Here is a 27274-nt window from a genome sequence, read left to right on the forward strand (position 1 = left end):
CGGGTCTAGAGTTTTACAGCTCCACGCGGGGCAAACGTAAAGTTCTTATTCCCTATTCAAAAAGAAAAGAAAGACGAAAGGTAATTTTAATTAATGTGTATTCTCCGAATGTTAATATACAACTCAATTCGAAGTTGTTGGGTTTCTTATAGGTAACTTCATTGACCTAATTAATAGTATGTGCATATTCATTGATCAGCCAAATACTCTGATTGCTTTGGAAAAGTAACTAGTACGCAATATTGCTAAAGATCAGCATAACTTCATTAGTAAGTTAATGATGAAATGTTATATTGAAGAAATGTGGATCAATGACGAAATGCTGCCCCTACTTTATTTACCGAATCTAGTGGTGAGGCAAATGAACTTTGCCAGAGTATTATGATGCCCAATTTAGTTGAAAATTTCTCCTACGTAGGGTCGAAAATGACCGCGCCCGTCTGTTGGCTGCCGAAAGAGCTTATTTCAGCTTACAAAAACTGTTCTGCTCCAAACGTCTCACCATAGGGTCAAAGTTCCTTATCTAGGAGACTTGGGTCCTTAGTAAGAAAAATATCGGTACGGGTGAGGATGATCCAGTTCGGAAAGTCTATAGGGGTAGAAAAAGAATACGTGGCAGACACTACCTGATATGGAGCGATGACGTAGGTCAGGACGCCAGATAGCTTTTAGAGATATCGAATTGGTTAATCTCGGCGCAAACCGGGATGTTTGGAGTTCCTTACTAAGACAGGGCTCTCCATACAAGCGAATGGAGGGTCCCAATTTTTTTTTGTTCACGGAATGTGACTATGTGGCAAATGAAAAGGCTCAATTAGTAGTTTTCGAAACTGGTCCAATATTTGATATCTCATGAAACATAGAGGATAGAGGCCTCAAAATATGAATCCCAAAAAGTGTAATAAGTCTCGTTCTCAGAATCTATCCTACCCTAAAATCTAAAAAAAATCACAGTGGTGTATCTAAATGAATTCTAGGCCTCAAAATACATTCCGTTTCGATATATGCATAAATAAAGTTAAGGATAGTATATTAGCATATCTTAGAAATTTAGCCGGAAATCCCCCTTAAGTTCATGCTAGAACTTAAAAATTTGGCACAGTCATTGGGGATAACGTAAGGCATAACTTTGGAAAGTTTGCAGGAAATTCAACTGTTATTAACAAATTTATAGAAGGTGAAACTTCTTCATTTTGTGGGAATTTTGCGCATTCTTAAACGTGTATGACGTCATCACACATATCAATTCGTCAATACCACAACAAAGTGAGCTTACATGAATGGCGAATCACAGGGAAACATTTCGTTTTAGTTTTTTAATCATTTATACATGAATATCAATTACTCTAGACAGACAAATGTATTTTTTTATATGTAAATGTATATGTAAATGAAATTTTTTGAATAGTGCCTAATTCAGATAGATATTGGACAAGCGGTATTCAATATACATACTTTAAATGTGCATATGCACGAAGTAAATCGGAAATATGTGTACGATCAATTTATATACATGCATATATAAGTATAGTATTCGATAATATACAATATTTGTTTGTTTAGGGTGAACATGATATCTGCGTCTGCAATATGTACGTATGTATATATTGTAGTTTGAAAAAAGTACGAACGAATATTTTAAGGCGATATACGAATGAAGAAATGTGCGTAGAAAGTTTTTCACATAAGATGAACACAAATCCTTTATATTCGAAGCGCCAACTTCCGGTATTCCAATTCATAAATTAAATCTTCTTCAGCCTTTTTCCCGTTCAGAAGCGGGGTGGGCTTTATTTATTTATTTTATTACAATTATTTACAAACACAAGTTTCATGATAACATGAAACTTGAATCATGGATTAATTTTCCCCAGCTTTGATAATTATAATTTGCATATAAATATTAATACTTACCGGTCAAGAGATTGTTCTCAGTAACTCGAATTTTCGTGTGAGCGTCAACGTAAGGTGCACACCATGTTCTCAGAATGTCCGGAACTTTTCTTGAAACACGAGAACTTTTCACAAGGAGGGAAAATCGCTGCGTGATATTGCTTCAGTCATTGCCATAAATTCGAGGAATTATCATCATCATCATCAACGGCGCATCAACCGGTATCCGGTTTAGGCCTGCCTTAATAAGGAACTTTAGACATCCCGGTTTTGCGCCGAGGTCCACCAATTCGATATCCCTAAAAGCTGTCTGGCGTCTTGACCTACGCCATCGCTCCATCTCAGGCAGGGTCTGCCTCGTCTTCTTTTTCTACTACAAATATTGCCTTTATAGACTTTCCGAGCTGGATCATCCTCATCCAGAAGGATTAAGTGAGCCGCTCACCGTAACCTATTGGTGCGGATTTTATCCACAACCTGATGGTCATGGTATCGCTTATAGATTTCGTCGTTATATAGGCTATGGAATCGTCCATCCTCATGTAGGGGACCAAAAATTCTCCGGAGGATTCTTCTCTCGAACGTGGCCAAGAGTTCGCAATTCTTCTTGCTAAGAACCCAAGTTTCCGAGGAATATATGAAGACTGGCAAGATCATTGTTTTGTACAATAAGAGCTTTGACCCTACGGTGAGACGTTTCGAGCGGAACAGTTTTTGTAAGCTGAAGTAGGCTCTGTTGGCTGACAACAACCGTGCGCGGATTTCATCATCGTAGTTGTTATCGGTTGTGATTTTCGACCCTAGATAGGAGAAATTATCAACGGTCTCAAAGTTGTAGTCTCCTATTTTTTTTTCTTCCCGTTTGACCAGTGCAGTTTGATGTTGTTGGTTGGTTGGTTTTCGGTGCTGATGTTGCCACCATATATTTTGTCTTGCCTTCATTGATATGCAGCCCAAGATCTCGCACCGCCTGCTCGATCTGGATGAAAGCAGTTTGTACATCTCGGGTGGTTCTTCCCATGATGTCGATATCGTCAGCATAGGCCAGTAGTTGGATGAGCTTAAAAAGGATCGTACCTCTTGCATTTACATCAGCATCACGGATCACTTTCTCCAGGGCCAGGTTAAAGAGGACGCATGTTAGGGCATCCCCTTGTCGTAGACCGTTGTTGATGTCGAATGGTCTGGAGATCCATCCAATAGAGCATTTATGGGAATATCTCGACAGGAACATTCAGAATACCGACATAACTAGCATAGCCTATACTAGACTTTTGTATAATAAATGAATGGCAGAAAACATCACCAGCAGTAACAGCGAAGTTCGTGGAATCAATGCCGAGCAGGAAAAAGGAAAACACACGAAATATTAATTATTGCAATTTTAAGTTTTATATTTATTTATTTTTTACTGTGTATGCAGAGAATTTTGGTTTTGTTACATTACTTTTATTTTTGTGATATAAGTTAAAAATTTTGTTTCTTAACTATTAAGGTTACAATATTGTTTAAACAAGTCGGGAAACCGGATGCTTGACGCTTCAGGTATAAAAAGTTTTATGTTTCCCAATGTGAGGAGCATAATGCAGTTCTCCATTGGCTGATAACATTGACTCGAGATATTCAAATCGCTCAGTTCCGTCAATGGCAGTAGCCTGCCCAGAACTGAGCAATTTAAATATCTGGGGTCAATGCTATCAGCCACTGGAGAACTGCGGAATGAAATTGCTTCACGCATTAACGTAATCTGGATGAAGTGGTGTTCCACAACTGGTGTTCTTTGTGATCGACGTACCAGCGAACGTCACAAATCTAAAATTTACCGCAATGTCGTCCGTCTGCCGCTCTCTATAGCTCCGAGTGTTGGCCGAATATAAAAAACACTGAACGGCGTCTTGCGGTAATGGGGGCTAAGATGTTGCATTGGACTAGTGGCGTGACACGTTTTGATCACATTCGAAATGAAGATATCCGCGATCGATATGGGGTTGCACCGATTGTGGAAAAACTGCGAGTGAGGTGTTTTCGATGGTGTGGTCACATAATTCGCGCTAACGAGAATTCACTTACCAATATTGGTGTGAACATTGAAGTCAATGGTAAGCTGCCAACAAGTCGGGAAACCGGAAGCTAGACGCTTCAGGTATGAAAGGTTTTGTGTATTTCCTTTATAAAGAGATTTGAGTGTGCATTTGTCCCATTAGCATGTAGCACGTAAAATATGCATATATTATGTGAAAATAGCCATTTTCAAGTGATATTGACATTCATAGTCTTGAATTTGTAGAGGAGCGACAGTTTTGACCTAGTATAACTTTGTTAGTAATAGTGCGATTTTCACCAAATTTGGCAGGGTTATGCTCTATACTGTAATCTACATTGCTGCAATTTTGTGATTCTAGAGTGAACTTAAGGGGGGTTTCCATGTCAATTACTAAAAATTATAGTAATGTACTATTATTAACTTTATTTGAACAGGTATCGGTATGGAGGGTATTTCGGAGCCTAGGTACCATATTTTTCTCAAATTTTTCGGTTGATTTGGCGGTTTCTGAGAATGGGTTCGTTAAAAAAATGACTACTTTCAACCCCCCACACTCCCCACCTTTTCAACAAATGTCAAAACTAAGACCGGCTTCGAAAAGTACTAGCCGAGACCTTTAATTTGATATGACTATATTTGATGAGAAAAAAATTAAATTCAACTTAAAAGGATGTAACTCACTATATGCGTGAGCGTTCACAGTTCCCACCTTTCTACCAAATTTGGTGTCAATCGCTATAACCATCTCCGAGAAAAATGCGTGTGACCGACAGACAGATAGACAGACAGACAGACAGACAGTAAACCGATTTTAATAAGGTTTTGTGTTTACACAAAACCTTAAAAAGGGCTGGGGAGAAATAGATTCATGAATGGAATTTTAATATTTCACGCGAATGTCAATTATTCTCGCTAATTATGACGTCAGCATCTTATGTGCATGGCTTTGGAAGCAGTAAATTCGCGCAAAATTGCTAACCTTGAACTGCTATAACTTTGGTGTTAATGGCCAGATTTCCATGAAATTCGGCACGTGTATACAAAATATTGTCCTCTCTAGTGTGAAATTCGGAAGTCTTTGGATGAATTTAAGGGGGTTTTTAGTCAATTTCTAAAAGTTGGTAACATACTTTTAGTAAGTTTATTTGAGCGGATATCGGAATGGGACATATTTTGAGGCCTAGATTTCATCTAAGCGTACCACACTGATTTTTTTCGGACTTTTGGTTTGAGTAGTTTCCGAAAATGAGTCCTGTCTCACTTTAAGTGTGTACATTTGGACTCCTTACTCGCGCACCATACAATTCACGCCAAAACTAATACCAGATTCGAAAAGTACTAATTGAGACCTTTTATTCAATATCACACATGACTATAGTCGATGAAAAGATTTTTACATCCCCCTTTACATGTATGGGGAGCCGCCCTTTAAACTACACGCAAATTTATGTCACTCACTGTATGCGTAGGATTTGATAGTCCACCAAATTTCTTTCGGATCGGAATAGCCGTTTTCGAGAAAAGTGCGTGTGACAGACAGACAATGAATCGGTTTTAATAAGGTTTTGTTTTACACACAACCTTAAATAAGGAATATCTTTTGAAATCGTTTTGTAAAGCATTGACATTAAGCAGGCAAATGTGAAACGTATGTTGTACACTTTACTTTGACGCTCACAGTACATATGTAATAAGCATTTACTGTTGCGATCACATTGGGCAACGAATTCAAAGCCAATCTGGAATCAAAAAATGTAACTTTGATCACTATCCCTAATAAAAGTCCAGTCTGTGCATTTTCATCAAATGCATAAATCAATTTGAGTTCAATTGCCCCATAATGGACTGCAAACCTCCCCTCATCCAACGCAGGCATTGATTGTTTGCTAAAGACCGGTTCCGGCAAATTCTAGACAATTCATAGCAAGAGCGGGGAAATCGTGTGCTTCCAGTTACTCAATAGTACTCTCTTTGGGGTGGCTCTGAAGAGAACTAACACAATTTTAATTTCTCTTTTCGAGTTTCTTCTGGATCATTCTCCGCTTTTCTTGATTTCTTGCGTTTAATATAAAAGAGAGGACGAGCAAGAGTCAGGTATCAGTCGAAAATTGAACATTTAAGAGAGCGAATAGTTCTGTGAATTGCGATAAAGTGAGACTTGTGTTATTTAGTTTCTTTGTAAATTTCAAGTGAAAGAAGCCGTGAAGATGTCAATCATTTCAAATCTTATCGATTTGGCTGCAGAACTTGCCAATCCAACTTATTGGGACAACGACGACGACGATTTCATATTGGGAACTCGCCCCCGGAATATTTGTCGTCTCGAACGACTTCCGTTACAGCGGCTCGGATTGTCACAATACCGGAAACGTCCATATTCGTTGCGAAAGTCCAATAAAGTCCACGACACTTTCAAGGATGGATTCCAAGTATCAGTGGACGTTCAGCAATTCAAGCCAAGTGAGATCACAGTGAAGACTGTAGACAATATGGTAGTAATTGAAGGCAAGCACGAGGAGCGGGAGGACGATCACGGAATCATCTCGAGGCATTTCGTAAGACGGTGTCCGTTGCCAGAAGGATACGACCCAAATGATGTTACGTCGTCTCTGTCGTCAGATGGAATTCTGACCGTAAAAGCACCGAAGCCACCCAAAAAGGATGCACAGGCCAAAGAGCGCATTATCCAGATAGAACACACAGGACCCTCCGATAAATCCGAGGAAGACGGCGTTGCTGACAAAAGTAAGAAAAAGCGAAAACAGGCAAATGGAGTGGCAGAGATAAATTAGTGAACTCATGAGTTTAAGTTTAGATTGGTTACGCGTATAAGTCTGATAAATTATTTTTATATAACATAAGATTGATTAGCTCCTAAGAATAAACTTCGACTGTAAAACAAATTTGTCTTTTATTTCACCGGACTTAGAATTCAAGTTCAGTATTGAGAATTTTTCTGGGAAGTAGGGTTCAGCACTGAAGGAGGGAAGAGGTTTTGGCGTATAAGTGATTGTTTGATTTTCGTAAAATATGATTTGAAATACTTGTACATTGAAAGGTTCTAAATACAGCTAGCAGGCTACATGGGAGGGAAAGGTCCCCGGTTGACTAAGAGGAAACGCCATACATGCAAAAGGGGATGTAAATTTTTTTTCACCAAATATAGTCATGTGAGGTACCAAATGAAAGGTCTTGGTTAGTACTTTAAGAAGCCTGTCCCAGTTTTGCCATTTGCTGGAAAGGTGGGGAGTGCGGGGGGTCGAAGTTAATCATTACTTCTCAGAAACTACCAAACCGAAAAATCTGGAAAAAGGAAAAGGCTGCCACTATAAATACCCTCCATACAGATATCTGTTCGATCCTCTACGAGTGCTGCCCCACGCATCGATGCTTTCCTTTCCCGTCATGCCCTCAACTTCCTGGTCAAGTGTCAATTCCATCCCAATCCTCTTGTCTCCAAAGCCATGCAGATCTATATCTTTAAAGATAACCTTCTTCGGCCTCATCAGTTTCCCCAGATTCTTTTATCCCTCCATTCACAGAACCGTCTTTTCGATCGCCACGGTAGAGTTGTCTTCTACACAGGCAATTTTTCCGACTCCCAATTTTTTAAGCGTACCCATCATTGGCGCCCCTCCTAGCTTTTAATTCTCATCCCTCTCCCGCATGTGACCCATCCTACCCCAGTCCTTTTTCCCTCCCAGTCCCACCCTGATTTGAAATATGCTCAACAAGTGGAGGTTTTTTTCGACTTTTCCTCCAAAATGATCTGTAAATATTTCCACACATTTCTTTAGTGATAAGTTAGGTTAAGCTTCATGATGTATCTTAGATTAAGTTTAACTGTTAAGGTAGTTCCTAAGACTACGTATAAGTTTATTTTCATCCTTTCCTGTAAATAAAAAATTGTTGTTTTTCAAAAAAAATATTGTTTTTCGACGCATATTATTATTTTGATCTCGGGAACCCTTTTTCCAATAAGTGCTATAAATTGGCGAGCATTTATTTATTTATTTATTTATTTAATTAACGGACAACAAACAGAGAAAATTCCAATTAATTATTGTCCTCAGGAGGAGGAGAAAACAAAAAACTTATCCTACGTTTAAAACTACTTAAAGTAGGGAAGTTAAAAGGACCAAGCTGTTTTGCATTATAATTTCGGCAAAGCCTGGGAATTGGGGAATGAAAGTAGACTTCGAGCTCTGCGAAGGGGACGTTGAAAATGTCTGCGATACGTGCGTTATAAAACGCAGGACGGCAGGTGATCTCGTCAGCGGCGGATCAGTCCATCAGACCCGAGGAAAGTTTAAAGAATGTGCATAGATCCAGATAGGATCTACGCTGTTGTAGGAAGGGAAGGTTCAGAAAGCGGAGGCGAGAGGGGTAATTCACACGAGGGAAGCTTTTCTTAAAGAAGAGGGAACGGGTGAATTTATGTTACACATTTTCAAGGGCAAGACAGTCACAGTTACGGGAGGGTGACCAGATCACGGAGCAATACTCGAGGGTATTCCTCACGGGGGAATTGAAGAGAGCTAAGGAGGGTTGGATGGAGTCAAAATCAGAGGAGGAGCGAAGAATAAAGCCTGACAATTTTACTGCTCGATTGATGACATCGAGGCAATGGGTGTCAAAGCGGAGCTTATTGTCGCAAGTGACTCTGAGGTCTTGAGTGGAATGTAAGCAGGATAAGGAATGTCCGTTAAGCGAGTAGGAGAAAGAAGTGGGTGAGGATTTTACGGAGTAGCACATAGTGTGACACTTTCTGACGTTTAGCGTTAAACCATTAGTCGAGCACCAACGAACCAGAGTGTCCAGGTTAGATTGAAGGGAAACACAGTCCATAGGCGACGATATAGTGGAAAACAGCTTAAGGTCGTCTACATAGAGCAAATAGGGACAAGTAAGGAGGGGAGGAAGGACGTTAATAAAAAATAAAAATAGCAAAGGACCCAGAATAGACCCCTGTGGGACGCCAGAAGAGGGGGTGAAGGAGCGGGAAGTACAACCGTCAAAAGAGACGCGGCAGGATCGGTTGGAAAGATAAGAGGCAAGCCATAAAACAAGTGGTATGGGAACGTTTAGGGACGAGAGTTTGGATAGAAGTATCTTGTGATTTACAGTGTTGAAGGCTTTCGCGAAGTCATTGTAAATGGTATACACTTCTTGCCGTGAATTTAGACATTTGGCGGCAAAGTTGGTAAAGTCAAGCAGGTTGGAGGTTGTACCCCTACGTTTAACGAAGCCGTGTTGCTCTTTCACTATGTGTTGGCCAAGGTGGGTGGACAACCAGTCGCTGACATTTCTTTCTAGGATTTTGGGACAGGAGGAGAGGAGGGAAATGGGACTGTAATTCTGGGCAAGCGAACGATCGCCACTTTTGTGAATGGAGATAATGAGAGCCTCTTTCCACAAGCTGGGAAAATGATTCTCTTCGAGGCTTTTGTAGAAAATAAGAGATAGGGGAAGGGAGATGGCCTTACCAGTTTTGAGCAAAAAGAGGTTTGGAAGACCATCGTAGCTAGGTCCGACATTGGCATCAAGTTTGCCAATGAGGTATTCGACAAGGATAGGGGTGAGAAGGGGAATGGTAGGCGATGCGGCGATGTGGAGTCAGGATATCTGAACATCGAACTCGACAGCAGGATGATGGGCGTCAGGGGCAACGTAAGACGGAGCATGCCCTTCATGCTCCGTCTTGAGAAAGATAACATACGGGAAGGTTAGAGAGGACAAGGTCAAGAGTGCGATCTAAGTGGTTTCTAGAAAGGTTAAATTGGAGGGCGCCACAGGTGTACATGAAAGTGGATAGAGGAAGGGAAGGGTGGGTCAAGTTATTAGGGAGGGCGGGAAGGCCAGGAGTAATAGGCCAGGAGAGCATAGGAAGATTAAAGTCGCCACAGAGGATGAAAAGAAGTGAGTGAAACAAAACGATTAGGGCCTCTAATATCTGTTGAAGAAATCCTCGTACAAAGAAGGCGGGGTTAGGCAGGGAAAATATACATACGATATGATAAAGGGACATACGTTTGGCGGAAGGACACATATGGTAACAGAATCGTAGAAGGAGGAGGAGCGAAGATGATTTCGACACGGAGAGGGGACTTAACAGCTATTAGGGCACCTCCGCATGATACAAATCACCCTAAATTACGATTTAAAAATGTGATCTAATGCCCTCAATAGGTAAATACATCGTGAAGATCTAGTGCAGGTCCGCCGGAACCTTGAATTTGTTTTGCCACGTCCAATTTTCGAGGACGCCTGGATGGCGCTGAAACACATTTGCAAACCAAGAATACTGGCAATTTGGCGTAGCCAACGCGTGTAAAGCAGCTGCATATTTATATGTATATAAATATGTAGCAAAAATTGACGATCTATATACCTGAGAGAAGTTATCGTTCCGTTAAATTAGAAGTCTTTAATTGCGGTTAGTCGAACACAGTGAAAGTGATTACTTCCTACTTCAACTTTCTGGGGATTCAGGCGTTTCTTGTCTTATTTTAAACCTAATTAATATTGGGGCACTTTTTTAGGACACGGAGTGATTTTTTGGTAGGATATTTAATATTATTTTGTTAATACTTTTTTTTATTATTTTTTATCTACTCTAATTCTAGTTTGTGATCTTTTCATTTTCGTAGAACCGCCGTCAAAAAAATGCAGTCAACAGTTTTTATTCAGTGATTTATAGCACGTTAAAAAATAAATCCATAAATTTCATCTCTTCTGCTGGAATTATGATTCGTTTCCCTTTTTCAAGCCAGCGTACACCCTCACTCCAGCGAAACTAACTGGCATTTTTCTTAAAACCTTTCCAGGCATAAGAACGTTAAGTAGTGCAAGTAACAGCATAAGTTCACCGTTCATATAATTGTTTAAGTGTATCCTAAATGAAAGTTACGCTTTTTCTGGGAAAGAGCTTGTTTGTGAAATAATGTCTGGAATTTTAATGTAGAGTTATAGTTTAATATAAGATTTACAATGGATAATCAACCGCCCGGTGCTCCGCGTCAGCATTTTGAAAATCTAGTGAGAGATCGTCGACATAATACGCCAATGGATTTTATTCATTTGAACCTTCCAAGTTGTTGTCTTCAGCGGCTATGCCCAAGAAATGACGGGGTGTTCCTTGCAGTTACTCGAAAAGGATATCACTTAATCTTGGATGTGCATCAATTCCGGCCAAACGAATTATCAGTGAAAACCATTGGCAATGAAATCGTATTTGAAGCCAGGCATGGACAACGTAATGAGGACAATGGATTGGCTACGAGGAACATCACCCGACGCTTCTTCCTCCCATCAGGTTACAATCCTTTGTCCGTTGTATGTACACTCGATCTTGATGGAGTACTAAATATCACAGCGCCTGCACCGGGACGAAGTGCTCATGAAGAACGTCAGGTCGAAATCCACTTCACTACAAAACGGCGTCCCCGTCCACCCGGCCGAAATAATCGTCCCCGGCACGGGGGACCAAATTAGATGCCATCATGGCATCTTAAGAAATTCAGAAAAGCATCATTTTCAATCCTTGTAATTTCGGTCTGTTGATTTTAATTTGTAGAGGAAACTAATAAATTATTCAAATGATTGTGTTGGTTTATAATTTTTCCTAAAATGAATTCTTCGCTCGGGGGCAGATATTCAACTGAGGAGCTTCAAGACCAACAATATCCACCCAATAAAAGAGCCTAATCACGTTTATTCTGTGCGCCTTGAGGTTCTCATTGCCTTGGGATTTGCACACTTTTACTCTGATCTTATTTTAGAAGTTATGTAAATCCACTTTGATTTACCTTACATTAGTTATGTGTTATGTGTACCGTCATCAACTGAATTCTATTCATCATCATCATCAACGGACAACAACCGGTATCCGGTCTAGGCTTGCCTAAGTAAGGAACTCCAGACATCCCGGTTTTGCGCCGACCTCCGCCAATTCGATATCCCTAAAGCTGACCCTATTGCTCCATCTCAGGCAGGGTCTAACTCGTTTTCTTTTTCTACCATAGATATTGCCCATATAGACTTTCCGGGCGGGATCATCCTCATCCATACAGATTAAGTGACCCGCCCACCGTAGCTTAATGAGCCTACGGAATCGTCCATCCTCATGTAGGGACCAAAAATTCTTCGGAGGATTCTTCTCTTGAACGCGGACAAGAGTTCAATTTTTCTTGCCAAGAACCCAAGTCTCCGAGGAATACATGAGTACTGGCAAGATCTTTGTCTTGTACAGTAAGAGCTTTGACCCTATGGTGAGACGTTTCGAGCGGAACAGTTTTTGTAAGCTGAAATAGGCTCTGTTGGCTGACAACTGTGCGCGGATTTCATCATCGTAGCTGTTATCGCTTGTGATTTTCGACCCTAGATGGGAGAAATTATAAACGGTCTCAAAGTTGTAGTCTCCTATCTTTATTCTTCCCGTTTGATGTTGTCGGTTGCTTGGTTTTTGGTGCTGCCTTTCCCACCATATACTTTGTCTTGCCCTCATTGATGTGCAGCCCAGGATCTCACGCCGCCTGCTGCTAATTCTTCCCATGATGTCGATATCGTCAGCATAGGCCAATAGTTGGATGGACTTAAAGAGGATCGTACCTCTCGCATTCACCTCGACATCACGGATCACTTTTCCAGGGCCAGGTTAAAGAGGACATATGATAGGGCATCCCCTAGCCGTAGACCGTTGTTGATATCGAATGCTCTTGAGAGTGATCCTTCTGCTTTTATCTGGCCTCACACATTGGTCAGGGTCAGCCTACCCAGTCATATCAACTTCGTCGGAATACCGAATTCTCTCAAGGCCGTGTACATTTTTACCCTGGCTATGCTATCACAGGCGGCTTTAAAGTCGATGAAAAGATGGTGTAACTGGTGTCCATACTCCAACAGGTTTTCCATCGCTTGCTGATTTGCCTGGAGTGAAACCTCTTTGGTATGGGCCAATGATGTCCTGGGCGTATGGGGCTATGCGCCCTAGCAAGATAGAGGATAATATCTTATAGATGGTACTCAGCAACGTGATATATCTATAATTGCTACACTGTGTGATATCTCCCTTTTCATGCCTGAGACAGATAATGCCTCTTTGCCAGTCGTCAGGCATTGATTCGCTGCCCCATACTTTGAGCACATGTTGGTGAATCACTTGGTGTAATTGGTTGCCTCTAATTTCGCTGTAATTTCATCCGCTCCTGACGACTTATGATTTTTAAGCCGATGAATTGCACGGACTGTTTCTCCTATACTTGGTGGTGGCAGTATTTGTCTGTCGTCTTCAGTTGGCGGGACGTCCAACTCGCCGATGTTCTGGTTGTTCAGTAGCTCATCAAAGTAGTCAACCCATCGCTCTAATATGCCCATTCTATCGGAAATCAGACTTCCCTCTTTGTCTCCCCAGGATGAACAACGAGGTGTGTAAGGCTTCATCCTGTTGACTTGTTGGTAAAACTTCCGCGCCTGGTGCGGTTGCTCCCTGTACTTTTCGATTTCACAGACCTGTTGGTTCTCCTAAGGCTTCCTTTTTCCATCTGTGAAGTCGCTTCTCCGCTCGACGGAGTTCGTGAGAAGTCTCCGCGCTTGCCCGCGTTCTTTGAGAATGCAACATTAGTCGGTATGCGTTCGGTATCTTACGTTCCGTTGGTAGCTTACAATCATCATCGAACTAGTCGTTCCGATTTTTCTTGCGGCTAGGACCAAGCATATTTGTGGCCGTATCAATGATAACGTCCTGCAGGTGATTCTGAAGATCATTTGTTGATGCTTCATCTGCAGGAAATCTGTTAACTGCGGTTATTTCGTTATCGATTCCCCCTTATAGGTGTGGACTGTGTTGTGAATAGCTTCAGTATCCACTCTCACCTGATTGTTAGAGGGGATTGTAATTCGAGCCCGGCGCACCATGCCAACGAGATAGTGATCCGAGTCTATATTGGTCCCCTTATATGTTCTGACATTCATCAAGACTGAGAGGTGGCGGAGTTCAATCAACACGTGGTTAATTTGGTTGAAAGTGGTCCCCTCTGGAGAGACCCACATATGTTTGTGGACCACTATCCGCCCAGACCAAGTACTTCCAATAACCATTTCGTGTGACACTACTAATTGAATAATCCGCAGTCCGTTATCATTTGTATTATATTTTGATGTAAGCTATGGGAGCCAACGTATCACCTGAATACGGGCTCCGTCCCTACTTCGCTATTAAAATCCCCAAGTACGATTTTGATATCATATCTGGGGTAGGCTTCGAGGGTTCGTTCTACTGCCTCATAGAAGGTATTCTTTTCAAACTCTGCGGTTTCCTCTGTAGGGGCGTGAAAGTTAATGAGGCTTATATTTCTAAATTTGCCTCGCAAGTGCAGAGTACATAGCCGTTCGCTTATGTATTCAAAGCCGATAACAGCAGGTTTCCTTTTCTCTTCTCCAGGAAACCGGTTACTGTCAAACGCATCTCATGTAACGCTGTTACGTCAACCCTATATTGGAACAGGACATCGGCTAGCTGCTCAGCAGCTTCATCTCTGTGCAGGGAGCGCACGTTGTGGCTTCGTAAACAAGTTGTTTTCCATGTAGGGTTGCCAGCCCTACCCAACCCACCACCCTGGAGGACCAGTTGGTACGATTTATCCCGTTTTTAGGCGCGCGAGACTCGCCTTCATCCTTCTCCATCTGCAGCTTTTCGTTGAGAAAGAGCTACCAGCGGTCACCACGTGGAGGTGGAGATAGGGTTTGGTAGTAGAGCTGTTGGTGTTAGTTCAACAGGCATTTCCCAGGTTTTATGCTCCATCGTGGGTACCAATCCACGTTTCGCCTTGGGACCTATATATTTGATATATTCGATGTAATTAATACTCCTGAAGTGCAACTTTCTAACGAAAAATTGTTGAATATTGTAACAAATGACGCAGAATTGGTACAACAAAATTTAGATCATCTGGGATAGCTTCTCAACTGCAAACCTCAACAGGGATTCTTCGTGATTTGTGTAAAATAAAATTCTACACTAGCGAATAGGAAAAACAAGTTTTATTATTTCAAAAAAACTAAAGCCCTTTCCATTTTCGTATGTATTTTGAACTGATTCTTAATAGGTGCTATATGCGAAATGTTAGCTTTGGTACTTCATAAGCAACAAGCGACAATTAACGAAGAATTCTAGTCGTCTTTACCCTATGCGTACGAGCATGTATTTCTTACGCTTCGACTTGTCACATTTTCGACTTATAACGCACTTTCATGGAACAAATTAACTTGATAAGTCGAGGTATGCCTGTAATATATGGTGTAGTGGCTCCTCTCCAGAAAACCGGTCCCGGGTCAGCCCATCTCTTGCAACGCTGTTAAATCAACCCTATATAGGGGGCAAGGTACCGTTTACAACTTTTCGTTAAGAAGGAGCTCGCAGCGATCACCAGGTGGAGGTGGAGATGAGGTTTGTTAGTAGAGCTGTTGGTGTTGATTCAGCAAGCGTTTCCTAGATTTTATGCTCCACCGTGTGTAGCAATCCACCTTTTGTCCTGAGACCTATACCATCTTTTGACTGCTAGATCCGGTGGAAGAGAAGATTCTCACAGGCAAGATTCAGCCGGTTATTCCCCCTCCTTTACGGCTGAAGTTTCCTTCTGCCGAGCCTTCCACTTTCTTTTTCTGGAAGAATTAGGTAACAGTTCCACCGACAACCCGATCGTAATCGAATTTCTAGTTTCTCTCATTATGGCCGTTACTATACTCTCCTTCCTGCTTGATCGCGCCGTAGGCACTAAGTGCATTTTTCACTGAAGTTGAGAGCATGTCTTCCACAGATTTCTTCGTGGTGAAGCCTCCAAAATCCGTATTCCGGCCGCGACTTGATTGCTTAAAGTCGCGAGTGGGTTCGAAATCTCTGCTTTTTACCATTTAGAGAATCAATATCAATATTGGCACACAATCAAAATGTTAGGAGTTACTTAATAAAGCAGAGACCGGTTCAGTGCTTTTGTTGGTAATAATGATGGCTGCGTGTAATATCTTTGAGTTTACAAAATTCGGTCACATACCACTCTTCACTTTAATTGAGCAGATATTTACGTTTATGACATACGTTGAAGCCTAGATTTCGTATAGTGGCACCACCCTGATTTCGTTTCAGTTTTTCACTTGCGCTTTTACACTTGAACTAAAATCCTACAACTAATTGTATGGGGTCTCATATTCCAATCAGCAAAAGAGGCAGGAAAGTATATATAGCAAGAATATGTGCATGGATTTTACTAAAAACTTGCAAAAAACTCGAAAATATACACTTTTGCCTACTGCTTCCTTATTTAGAAAAATGTTCGATTTTTCAACGTAGGTTTAATTATTAACCCCGTTTTAAAGAAACAATTAATCCTGCCTACATTAGAGACTAGTCTTGAGAAATAGGAAAGTGGAACAAGCATTCTCATAGTCCTCTTACAAAAGGTACACATATGATAACAATATCGATCGCAAACCCTTACACCTTAAACTGTTTACTCAAAAGGAAAATTCAAAATCGATACTCGGTACGCCCGGAAAGCAAGGAAACTGTTTCCTGAAAGTAGTGCAACGACGAGACATCAGCATGCACACTACAGTGCCAGGGAAGCCCGGCAAAACAGCTAATCCAACCGATTAAGTATATCAAACACACACAGCAGCGAATTAACGTACAAGCATTTTATTTCTTTGTTATTTATCTGAAAGTGGATGAGTACAAGCTCTACATAGTAAACAATACATTTGGTTACCTCAATCTAACCCAAAGGCGGAAGACTCCCATCCGGGAGCACTCGCCCTACATATAAATAAGTTCGAGTATCTAATGCAAAAGCTTACGCCACGGAAGGTCATGGCTTGCCAATATTTGTTTTCAAAAATTGCGCATTTAAATTGCTTTATTCGCTAGCGTCGTTCTGTTCGTCCTCGACACTATCGTTGTCCTTAATGCCGAAATGCGATACTCCTGTCTGTTGAATCTCAATCACGCGTTCTTTGGAGCTTTCCGATGTTGCGGGTAGAACTTTGATGGCCAGGATACCATCTGAAGACAGAGTCGAGGCGATTTGCTCGGAGTCGTAACCCTTGGGAAGGGCGTAACGGCGCACAAAGTGTCGCGAAATGAATCCGTGCTCGTCCTCACGCTCCTCATGCTGGCCCTCGACAACAATAAAGTCGCCAACGACTTTGACTGTTAGCTCCTCTGGCTTGAACTGCTGCACGTCCATGGTCACCTGGAAACCGTCCTTTTCGATTTTGGTCAGGGGCCGGTCACTGTCCATTTTGTGGTGTCTTTGTAGCCATCCATGGTTCCGGGGCCCATATGCATGGTAATGGCGATGCGGATACAATCCAAACCCGAAATCGTCAGCATATGAACGCGTAGAAAGGGTCTCCAACTCGTCGGCCAAACTAAGAAGGAGCGGAAGAGTCATTTCACGAATTTTCCGGCTTTTCACTTCACAAGAAAAAACTGCAATTGCCCAATTTAGTGGAAACGACAAAACACTCAACAATCTGGGATGCTCTATCGATTGAACCCGGTTAGAGAACAGGAGTCTACTCTGGAGGAAAGCTCGAAAGTTTCTGTTGTTTATCCGCGACCGGTGGATGGTAAATAATAGGAAAAGTGGAAAGCACATCGGCTCTGTGGAAAGCTTGAGAGTTTTTCCCTTGCATTTTCCACGGGCGGTGGGGGAAAACGCTGGAAGAAAGTGAAAAGATTACCCTAGGTCTTCGGAAAGGAAAACTCATGAGCTTTTGCTCCGCTTTCTATGCCACTTGTCCTTTACAGTTCAATTGCATTATGTCTCCATAGTGTCCGCCGGTGGGCGGGGTATTGCGAAATTTTGTTGGCGAAGTTAAAGTGCACTTGGTGGCTATGGGTGCAGTGCAATGGCTGTTGGCACAATTAATCCTCCATGCAGCTACTCAGAAAAGTGTGTCTAGTGCTTTGTACAATGTCAGTGATACCTAAGTAAATATTTTCAACTGCTTGATTCCGGTCTTAAAGGATGCACACAATAAACAGCCAAACATGAGAACCACTTTTGCGTTTTTAGGTGTTATGGTCTATGGATGACATGGGCAGAAGCCAAGTGCCCTTTGTCCATTAGTTTTCGTAGCAGGTGGGGAAGAATTCGATACAATTTGTCCTTATTTAAATAACTATTATAAATTGGTACTTCTCACAGCATGAGAAATCTATGAGTGTAGAAATTTGTAAATATCAGTTGGACAAATGCTAATTGTCATTATTACACCCATTTGACTGGCAAACATTTGTGGTTTTTGTAGCGTTCGCGGCTTTGCGACATGGCTGGCATTTCATTCGGCTTTCCCAAGGTCAATCTCACAAGAGAATGCATTCAATAAAATGTAATATTCCCTCCCTTTCTCTCATTTTCGCACTCCTTAGCTTTCCCAATTACCCCTCTCAATTTCATAATTCTCATCCCGACATTCGTTTATAATCAACATCTAACATTTAAAATAATCAATTTTACTTTTTCGGAAAAACAAACCCAACAATTGGTCGCTTCCCCTAAAATCAAGAATCCAATTCCATTTGAACAATTCCAAATTTTATTTAGTAATAATTTTCGAATGGTGCAAGCGGAAATTGACTTAAACTTGCCTATATTACCCATTGCGCATATTTTTGGATGCAGACTAAGCGACTGGCCTTTTTGAGGTGAATGAAGTTTGTAATGCAAGCAAATGGTTGTGGTTGTTTCTTTTGCTGTGCCTCCATTGAATTTTAAAGTTCAAAGTCGGTGTCAGCAAGAGTAAGACTAACGGAACCGGAACCGGCTGATGGAGGTTGACAGCTGATCAGCTGGACAGAGCAGAGGAGATCGGTTTTGTCTTTCGAAGAAGGTGAAGGTGAAAGTGATTCGAGAGATTGTCTGTTTTAGAAAGAAGATTGTGACGGTGTAGGGTTTTGAGTGAGTAAGGTGTCTTAGCTAATTAGCAGCTTTTGATTTGATTAGTTTATTATTGTTATTTTCAGAAAGAAAGGCTGAACGGAGAAAAACTATCTAATCGTGAACTTTCCAATAAAGAAAATGAAGAGAAAAATGTTTTGTACATACATTGGTGGAGTTTATTAATTCATTAGAGAATCAATGAGTTGAATGAAAATTGAAGGAAAGATGATTAACGCTTTCGTCCAGGGCAGAGGTGAGGCAGCTTCTGATAAGTAGCGTGGCCAAAAGTGGCAACAGATAGAAATCGTTCCTTTTTATATAATTGTAAACATGACAAGGGTGGGAAGTATATCCAAGTTAAAATCAACAGTATTTTAGGCCTAAGCCAGACTAAAGCCCTTTTTTGTTTGGTATAAGGAGAATCCTATGTCCACATCTACTTGATGTTGGACCGGACCAGATGGAGAGCAACTTACGGTCCGGTCTAACATCAAGTAGATGTGGAAGTAAGATCTCTTGTCACCAATATTATTTCTTCTTATTATCGATGACGGTATTCATGTTGCCTTATCCGGAGGATGTGAAGGGTTTCAATGGAATATGTCCTCTTTTCTTAAACGCTTCAACATCGTTGATGACATCATCTCTCTGACCGGGTCATGGTCGTGACTCTGGATTTGAAAAGAGAGGCAATAGAGTTGGACTAAAGATAAACACTAACAAAACCAAGGTTCTCAGTCTGACGGATCACCGCACTCTCCCTATATGTATTAATGGCCAGAGCATCGAAGGCATCGATCATTTTTATGTCTGGGGAGCGTGGTTTTTGCCGTTCGTGGTACCGAACTGGATGTCGCTTGACGCATTAACAGCTCTAAACCCGCTTTTGTTGCCACTAAGATCAAGTTGAGGCTGTTTTTGTGCTAAAGTTCTTTTTGTTTTGCTATATGGGAGTAGCACTTGGAAAGCGACCCCCACTGTTATTTAAAAGCTCCCAGCCTTCGTGAACACTTGTCTGCGTCGCATCATCAGAGTACGCTGGCCTAATACTATTTCGAACAAATAACGTCGGCGTACAGGCCAGTTGGCTGTGAGAGATTTGATCAAAAGGGCGACAATCCCATTGCTCCATTCATGCAATAGAATCCATTCTCCCAAGATGGCCAACGAGTGGGTCGCCCCAAGAGCCAAGAGGGGAACAGTAGAGAAGAAGTGCGGGCATCACGGGAAGTCCTGGAACGAGTTGAAGCTCAATTCAGTGGACCATATGCACTTGCGGGTAGTTTCGTTGACGCTATTATTATTATTACTATATTTTTTTAAAATTGATTGGAAACCACCCCCCTCCCTTAAGTTCCTAGATATTCAAATTGATCAACATGCAAAGGTGCAATGATCCGTCAGACTAAGAACTTTAGTTTTCTTTATCTTCAGTCGAACTCTATTTGCCTCTCTTACCAAATCCAGAGCTATTTGGCCAAGGTCCACGACCCGGTAAGAGAGCAAACAAATGTTATCAGCGTAGTCGAGGTGATTGAGGAAAGATGTCATCGTCCATTGAATTCCTCCACGTCCTCTGGACAGGGCAGCATGAAGAACGTCACCGACAACAACAAGAAATAATATTGGTGACAGGATGTAATCCTGGCGATTTTCACATTAAAATCCCCCAGGATTTTACCTGATAATAGCTATTAGTTTCTTCGGAATGCCCCTTCTACGCAGAGCAGATACCAGATACTCTCCTTGTTCACGCTATTAAAAACTTTCTCGAAATCGATGAAGAGCAGGTACAGCGAAGATTTAAATTCCGCGCAATGTTCCAAAATGATCCGTAGGGTGTTGATGTGGTCGGTGTAGGAGATCTGATTGCAATTCAGTTGAAACCCAACTGACCTTATGGCAGGCTCTGTTCTCGAACAATGTGCCACCAATGACGAGGGGATGGAAGCTGCAGAAATCCACCAACTTCCCACCATTACCGTTACGGTAGCTAAGACCTATCACATGTCCGAGCAAGGTGTTGTCAGATCCCACTTTGGCATTCAGATCATCTATAATAATCACAATGTCACCATTAGGAAGCTTCCCCTGAACCGCGTTTAATTGTTCATAGAAAGCACCCTTCTCCACTACATGAGAAGTCTCCGTTTGTGCATAGCATTGCACAATTGTGATGGTCTGTAACGTGGACCGAAATCTAGCAGTTAGAAGTCTGTCAGAAACCGGCTCCCAGGTCTTAACCTGGGAGAGCGCGCCTTGCGGTAGCCGTCAGAAGCAACCTGACACCGGATCCTCGTCTGCTACCACCACCAAAAGCACGTTGCCATTAGTGTGGCAAGAAGGAGAGAAGTAATCTCCACAGTCCTACCATCTTACTTTGCTTAGGCCCGGAATGTCCAGCTTATATCGCTGGAATTCCTGCTCAAGTTGGAGAAAGCGAGCATTCTGATGACCTTCGCTTCCGTTGTCGAGAAGTGTGCGCATGTTTCAGTAACCAATCATAGTCCGTTTTGGATAGCCAAAGCTTATTTCCGTGAGGTCACTTCTTATCCGAGGCGCTGTTGACGTTTTAGTAGCAGCAGAGTTTCAAAATTTCCAGGTTGCTAGTCCACGAATTTCTATCTCTTTTAGCCGCCTCTTAGGGCAATTAGGGAAGGCTTTGAGTATATTTTTAGGTCCCAAGTCACAGGGCACATAACACTATTAAGTTTGGTGGAAATTACACTATAACTAACAAAATTATAATAGGTCAAAGTCGTCGTTTCTATGCAAATTTATTACACTCTAAGATTTTTAATGTCGGTATCACACTGAAGTAAATAGCCTAATGCGGCATCCACATATTTGCCAAGCCTTATCAAAACGTCTCAAGCACAAGTGTAAGGGTGGGTTGCTTGGCTTTGGTTGCTAGCGCTTGTTGGCAATCTGGCACGTTCACACACTTGTCAAGCCTCAACAAACGTGAGGGCAAGGAGTTTGGCCTGGTATGTGCACGTTCCCGAGGCGCCAATTCGATGCAGTATCGGTTTTTTGGCAAAAATCAAAGGGTATGTGCGAGATGAAGGAGCGGTGTGAAATGTAGTTTGTGAACAAACTTCGCCGACGTGGAACGCTCACATCGCAGGTTTCTGGGAGTTTGGGAGTTTCCCAGCAGGAAAAGAATGCATTAAAAATATTTCTACTGCGGGGATTTAAAAAACAATGGTTTGCTTGCTTGCTTGAAAACTGAAAATTTTGTTTTTTCTATATTATATTATATATACTTGTAAAATATAATATTTCCACTTATCCAATGAAGTCTATATTTATAATACCACAGTGTTGCACTTAAAACTTTTATTCGTTTCACTGCCTTTGAGTAAGTGGCTTAGATCAATGAACAATTTTCCAAAAATTTCATGGGCGAAAACAGAAACAAAAGAATAAAAATGTATATGCGCGTGTACTTCTAATAAGCTTCCTATAAAGGAATTTTTGAAGCATCATTTGCTCACAGATTCCAGATCAATTGACATTATGCCTTTGCTAGATGATTTTTTTCCCCCGTAACTTAATATAGGGCAACTTAATTGTCCTTATCGAAGTCTGGACGTTTCCATGAATATCAGGTCTTGCATTAATGAACGGTTCATTTATGTGTTCCCCAAATGAAGAAACGCTGTTCTGGTTTGCTCTTTTTTACACCCGTGGTCTGTACAAAACACGTTTGTCTCGATCAAGGGACTATGCGCATTCCTTTCCAAGTTCTGTGACGAATCTCGAAAGCAATCTTTCTTTTCGATAGGCAGATTTCCCACCTCTGAGGCACTATGGTTACTGGATTTTAACGACGGGGAGCACGTTTGCTCATTTCTCAAAACCACTAGTATCAGTCCTGCTCCGGTAAAGGTTTCCCATTTTCTCCTTCGTATTTCCTTCATATATTAGTAGATATTTGACTGCTAAAGTAGAACTTAAAGTTCAGAGTGAGAGTGAGAGTGAGAGTGCTTTCAATAAAGTATTTGTTCTCGCAGCACTCCACTCCACTGAGGAACAACAATTCAAAAGAGTTGATTGACAGTTTTATCCAGGGCAAAGGCTAATCATCAGGTGTTGCTTCACCTCTGTCCTGGGAGCAGCGTGACCGAAAATGGCGCCAATCGGAAATTGCTCCATTTATATACTACTAGCTGACCCGACAGCCGTTGTCCTATCTTACAGCGTTGCCATTCCTCCATCAATTTCTTGTTGCGTATTTCAATTCAAAATTTCATTGAAAGCTGCCAACCAGCCAGATGGTAGAAATTTATAATCTCCTATTATATTTGCATTGAAAGTGGGCATAAAATTATCTCAAATAAGTTTATTATTAGTGTATTATTTCAGGATATAAGTAAAAAAATGTATAGAATCTGCTCCATTTCCGGAAACCAATTTTAGCCGTCATTTACGTTTCGTTATTTCACTGTCATTTGCGTTTTGTTATTCCATGGCAGATGCGTTTTTGTTATAACACGTTTTATAGTGACTTGACGGAAACTTGGTCGAACGGGTTAAAAAGTATCCTATGTCCGTCTCCTGGTTCTAAACTACCTCTCCACCAATTTTCAGCCAAATCGGTTCATCCGTTCTTGAGTTATAAATAGTGTAACTAACACCACTTTCTTTTATATATAATCGCAAAGGCGACATGAGTGCGAATTATATTGAAGTGAAATCCGTCGTATGTTCTGACCTAAATTAGGCCGAAATGATTTTTTTGTTGAGAAAGCAAGGGGATGACGAAAATCGTCAATCAGCCTTTTGAAAATTTGGGTGTTTAACTCAAAAAAGAGGGGTCCACAAGAGAGGAAATAAATTGCTTCGCAAGTAGTCCCGTCCGCCATCAAATGGATACGGACTCTGGACTCCCTGCATCCTCAACAAAGAAGCCTGTACCCCAATCGCCCTACAAGAGGAGGGAGTGGCAAATATATAGGTTTCTGTCACTGAAACATCAGATTGAAGAAGTTAAAGAGGTTTCTCTGGCTGGGTCGAAATTCAGATCTTGAAACGTATTTGAGTCGTTTATCCTCTTCAAAAGTGACTAATTGCTTTCATTAAGGATAGGGATCTCCCATAAAACCGGAGGATAGTTCCAGGGCAAACTCCTGTGAAAGCGGGAAAATGGATCCTGGATATAAATTAAAACAAATCCCTCTATTTTTAGAAATACATTTTATTTAGCTTAAGATCAATGTGGTAGTTATTCATTTAAACAATTGATTTACACTTGAAGGTTTTCCGTGGCTTATAATAAATGTGCTTACAAACGTTTTTCATTCTTCTTTAAGTTTCCTGTTACTTTAAAGCCTTCAGTCTTCTCATTGATGCGTGTAAATTACACGCCGAAACGCTTGAAGTCTTATCCTCTTAAGCAAGGCCGAAAAATATTCGTTCCACTACGTATACCCAATCTTCCAACATAAATGTTACGATTTCCGCTTTGTTTTAACATTTAATCAATCTTTCATCAATAATATCAAAATATATAGAGTGATGATAACAAAATAAGCGTTTTATCTAAAGTCATTGTAGGAAATGAAGCAAGTACGATTACAAATTTGAATATTATACGTGATAAGTGCATCGAAATGAAGGTTATAAATACGAGGTGACTGTGTAAAGGTATTATACTTTAAGTTTTCTTAGGTAATGATATAGTGTCCTTATTTGCGAGTAGTTAAGGGGATGGTTTTGTTTTGATCAGTTTTGAAATTTATATATCATTGATGGAGTAGAATAATTTGGCACAGAGTTCTATGGACAGTTGAAATTCAACGATGCTGAGGTTGAAGATTAGTGATAAGAACGTTAGAAAAAAATATACAGAAGATAGTGTACATAATATAATGTATTTTTCAGGATAAGTAATTTCCATTGCAGGACGTATTGTTTCTCAATATATTCTTAGGTGTAACAATAACTTACCATATTAAATTAGAGAGCTAAGTTCATCAGAGAAGCTGATAATTAAATTATCAAAGCCAAGCATAATTGTAATTGGCATATCTCAGACGCATTTGTAAACCATCGTGGACTTCATCGAGGCTGAATGCTGTCTCGCATGTTATTTCTTTTTGGAGGATATGAATGAGCACAAGGGGAAATATTATTTCTAATTAAACATCTCGATTACATTGCCCCCCGCCCCCCCACCTCCAATTAGTCCTAAACTTTAAGCAAATGATTTTGAATTTGGAGAGGGAAGTAAGGAGAGTTGGACTAAAGATAAAAACCAACAGGACTTCAGACCCTTTCTATCTACATCTATGGACAGAACATTGGAAGTGACAAAAATAGTATAAGGTATTGTCACGATTTATGTGCTCTTCCGCAGTGAGAGTGGACAATACCAACTTAGAACACGCGGGAATATTAAAAAGCACTGGTTCGCCATTCGTAGCCATTATCTTTGGTGCAAATTGAGTGGTCAAGCATATCTCGAAAGACTGTCGTAAAACTTCGCTCAGTATGCAAATATGGCAGCGATTGTAGAATGCAAGAAGACCAGCAGGGACCTATGACAATTCCGGAGTCTACATCCTCCTCGTAGAGTTATTTCATATAACTTCTACTGGGTGACCAAGCCGAGTGCACTAATCCAATAGTAAGAAACTGAGCTCTTTATTTTTTACTCTATTTGGAGAGTTTTACTACTTTTTCTAGGAGAGAAATGAGGAAAAAGGAAAAAGGGAAACATTTTTGAGTTGAATCATCAAGGGCAAATTTATCTAGTAACGGAAAGCGAACAAGTTCTGAAAACTGTCGTATCTAACCACTACACTAAGCAGGCTATAAAAAAATTGTTCGACAAACATAAGAAAGCTTTTTAACGACAAGCGCTCACCGAGCTGGCTCCGGATCGTCAGCTCATACGGAGAATAGCTTTAGCAGAAGCAATCAACTCAAAACGCTTCTAGAGTCGACTAAAGAACTCATTCGAACGCACGGCATCGGGAGTGAGAGGCTGACACTCAACCAACTCCACCATTATTGTGTCCAGATAAAGGGTGTCAAACAATTAGGTATGTATCTTGATCGACAATCGACAACAAAAACCATATCGAAGTGTAGAAATACAAAAGTATTTCAAAACCACGGGCTATGTTTCAACTCTTGCTAATAAAGTTATTTTGAAACCTATCTGGATTTATAAGAGCCAATTTCATGATGCTGATAATGATTGTTCCATGCATTGAAGATTTTTGAAAGCACTCTTAACACCTGCATTTGCCTGGAAAAACTCCGTTGGAAGCATCGGCATTTTTACATTGCATTCATTGGATCTGCCGAAGGGATCTGTAGAATGGATTTCGCCGAGTGCTACACAAATACATTTGGTACGGACTGCGATAACACCAAATGCCAAGGGAACTCTCAGCTAGATTAAACTGTTCTATCGTGATCCCAAGAGTAAAGTTCGGAGTATGGCAGGTATTTCAAAATCGTTTCGTGCCTGAAACTGAATAAAACAGTCTTAGACGACCAACCCCAATAAAGTAAGCGCTAGGAGTGAATGTGAGCTGAGTTGATGGGAAACGATCCAAAAGTCAGTCGAAACAGCGAACCCTCTGCATCTGGGTCAAGCCTATGGCCGACAAAAGTCGCAAATCCGTCTACTCCGCTAACGAACGGGATAAAGACGAGAGAAATAGAAGACGACATCAAATCTATTATGAACAATAACCGGTAGTCCATAATATGGGAGGAACCTGATGCTTACGAGGAATGCAACGCATCGTACGTTGGGGGTTTAGACAAAGTTTTCTTCACTCAATACTGCCTGCAATCGTTACGAACTTTGAACTTCAATTACATTCTTAATCAAACGATAAACAAAGTTGACTGACATAAAGGTTGTCCATATTTAAAATTATGCATTTCTCCTGCGTTTATAAAAAGTCCTCTTTCAAACTTAATGTAAAATCATCCCATTCAGGAACCGTAGTGAAAGCTAACCAGCATCTGTTTCTCTCAAAACCTTAACGAAAATCTTCATTCGAGTTTATTTTCTTCGAGCGACTTTTATATAGAATCGTTGAAAGTGAATAGCAACGTTCTGGTATCGACTTGCTCAAATGGCATGACGATGATTTGAGTAGCCTACGCATGGCTGCGTATCAGCTTCGAATTCTAGCTATGTTATGTTCTTTTGGGGGAATATCTATTTCGACAACTACCTGGTTAGCGCAGCTACCGTAAAGCCCTCGTTACCTAGATTATTAATTATTGAGCATGTTACTTTTTTTTTTAATTTGCTGTGCAAAGTTGTAGTAGAATATTGATTCTCTCTCAATGAACCATCCCGATAACCTGTAACCATTCATGGAGCCCTAAAATAGTCCCCTTCAACTCCATGATCCACTCAATG

General features: G+C 41.0%; 3 protein-coding genes across 3 annotated transcripts; 2 read left to right on the plus strand and 1 right to left on the minus strand.

Moving 5' to 3' along the window:
• The first annotated feature begins 6015 nt into the window (after positions 1-6015).
• Positions 6016-6840, plus strand: LOC119650070 (heat shock protein 27-like). The gene has a single exon (XM_038052566.1). The coding sequence runs from the start codon at positions 6145-6147 to the stop codon at positions 6727-6729; it is 585 nt and encodes a 194-aa protein (XP_037908494.1). The 5' UTR covers positions 6016-6144; the 3' UTR covers positions 6730-6840.
• A 3795-nt stretch (positions 6841-10635) lies between these two features.
• On the plus strand, positions 10636-11540 carry LOC119649254 (heat shock protein 27-like). Its single transcript, XM_038051321.1, has one exon. It carries the CDS (start codon positions 10928-10930, stop codon positions 11429-11431), a length of 504 nt encoding a protein of 167 aa, XP_037907249.1. The 5' UTR covers positions 10636-10927; the 3' UTR covers positions 11432-11540.
• Positions 11541-16615: 5075 nt separating this feature from the next.
• Positions 16616-17553, minus strand: LOC119649964 (heat shock protein 23-like). The gene has a single exon (XM_038052400.1). The coding sequence runs from the start codon at positions 17383-17385 to the stop codon at positions 16849-16851; it is 537 nt and encodes a 178-aa protein (XP_037908328.1). The 5' UTR covers positions 17386-17553; the 3' UTR covers positions 16616-16848.
• Between the last annotated feature and the right edge of the window lie 9721 nt (positions 17554-27274).

This window comes from Hermetia illucens, chromosome 2, assembly GCF_905115235.1.
Source record: "Hermetia illucens chromosome 2, iHerIll2.2.curated.20191125, whole genome shotgun sequence".
Taxonomy (NCBI): Eukaryota; Metazoa; Arthropoda; class Insecta; order Diptera; family Stratiomyidae; genus Hermetia; species Hermetia illucens.

Excerpts from the sequence above, each read along its gene's own strand:
- LOC119649964 (XM_038052400.1), bottom strand. The coding sequence starts at position 17,385 with ATGACTCTTCCGCTCCTTCTTAGTTTGGCCGACGAGTTGGAGACCCTT.
- LOC119649254 (XM_038051321.1), top strand. The coding sequence starts at position 10,928 with ATGGATAATCAACCGCCCGGTGCTCCGCGTCAGCATTTTGAAAATCTA.
- LOC119650070 (XM_038052566.1), top strand. The coding sequence starts at position 6,145 with ATGTCAATCATTTCAAATCTTATCGATTTGGCTGCAGAACTTGCCAAT.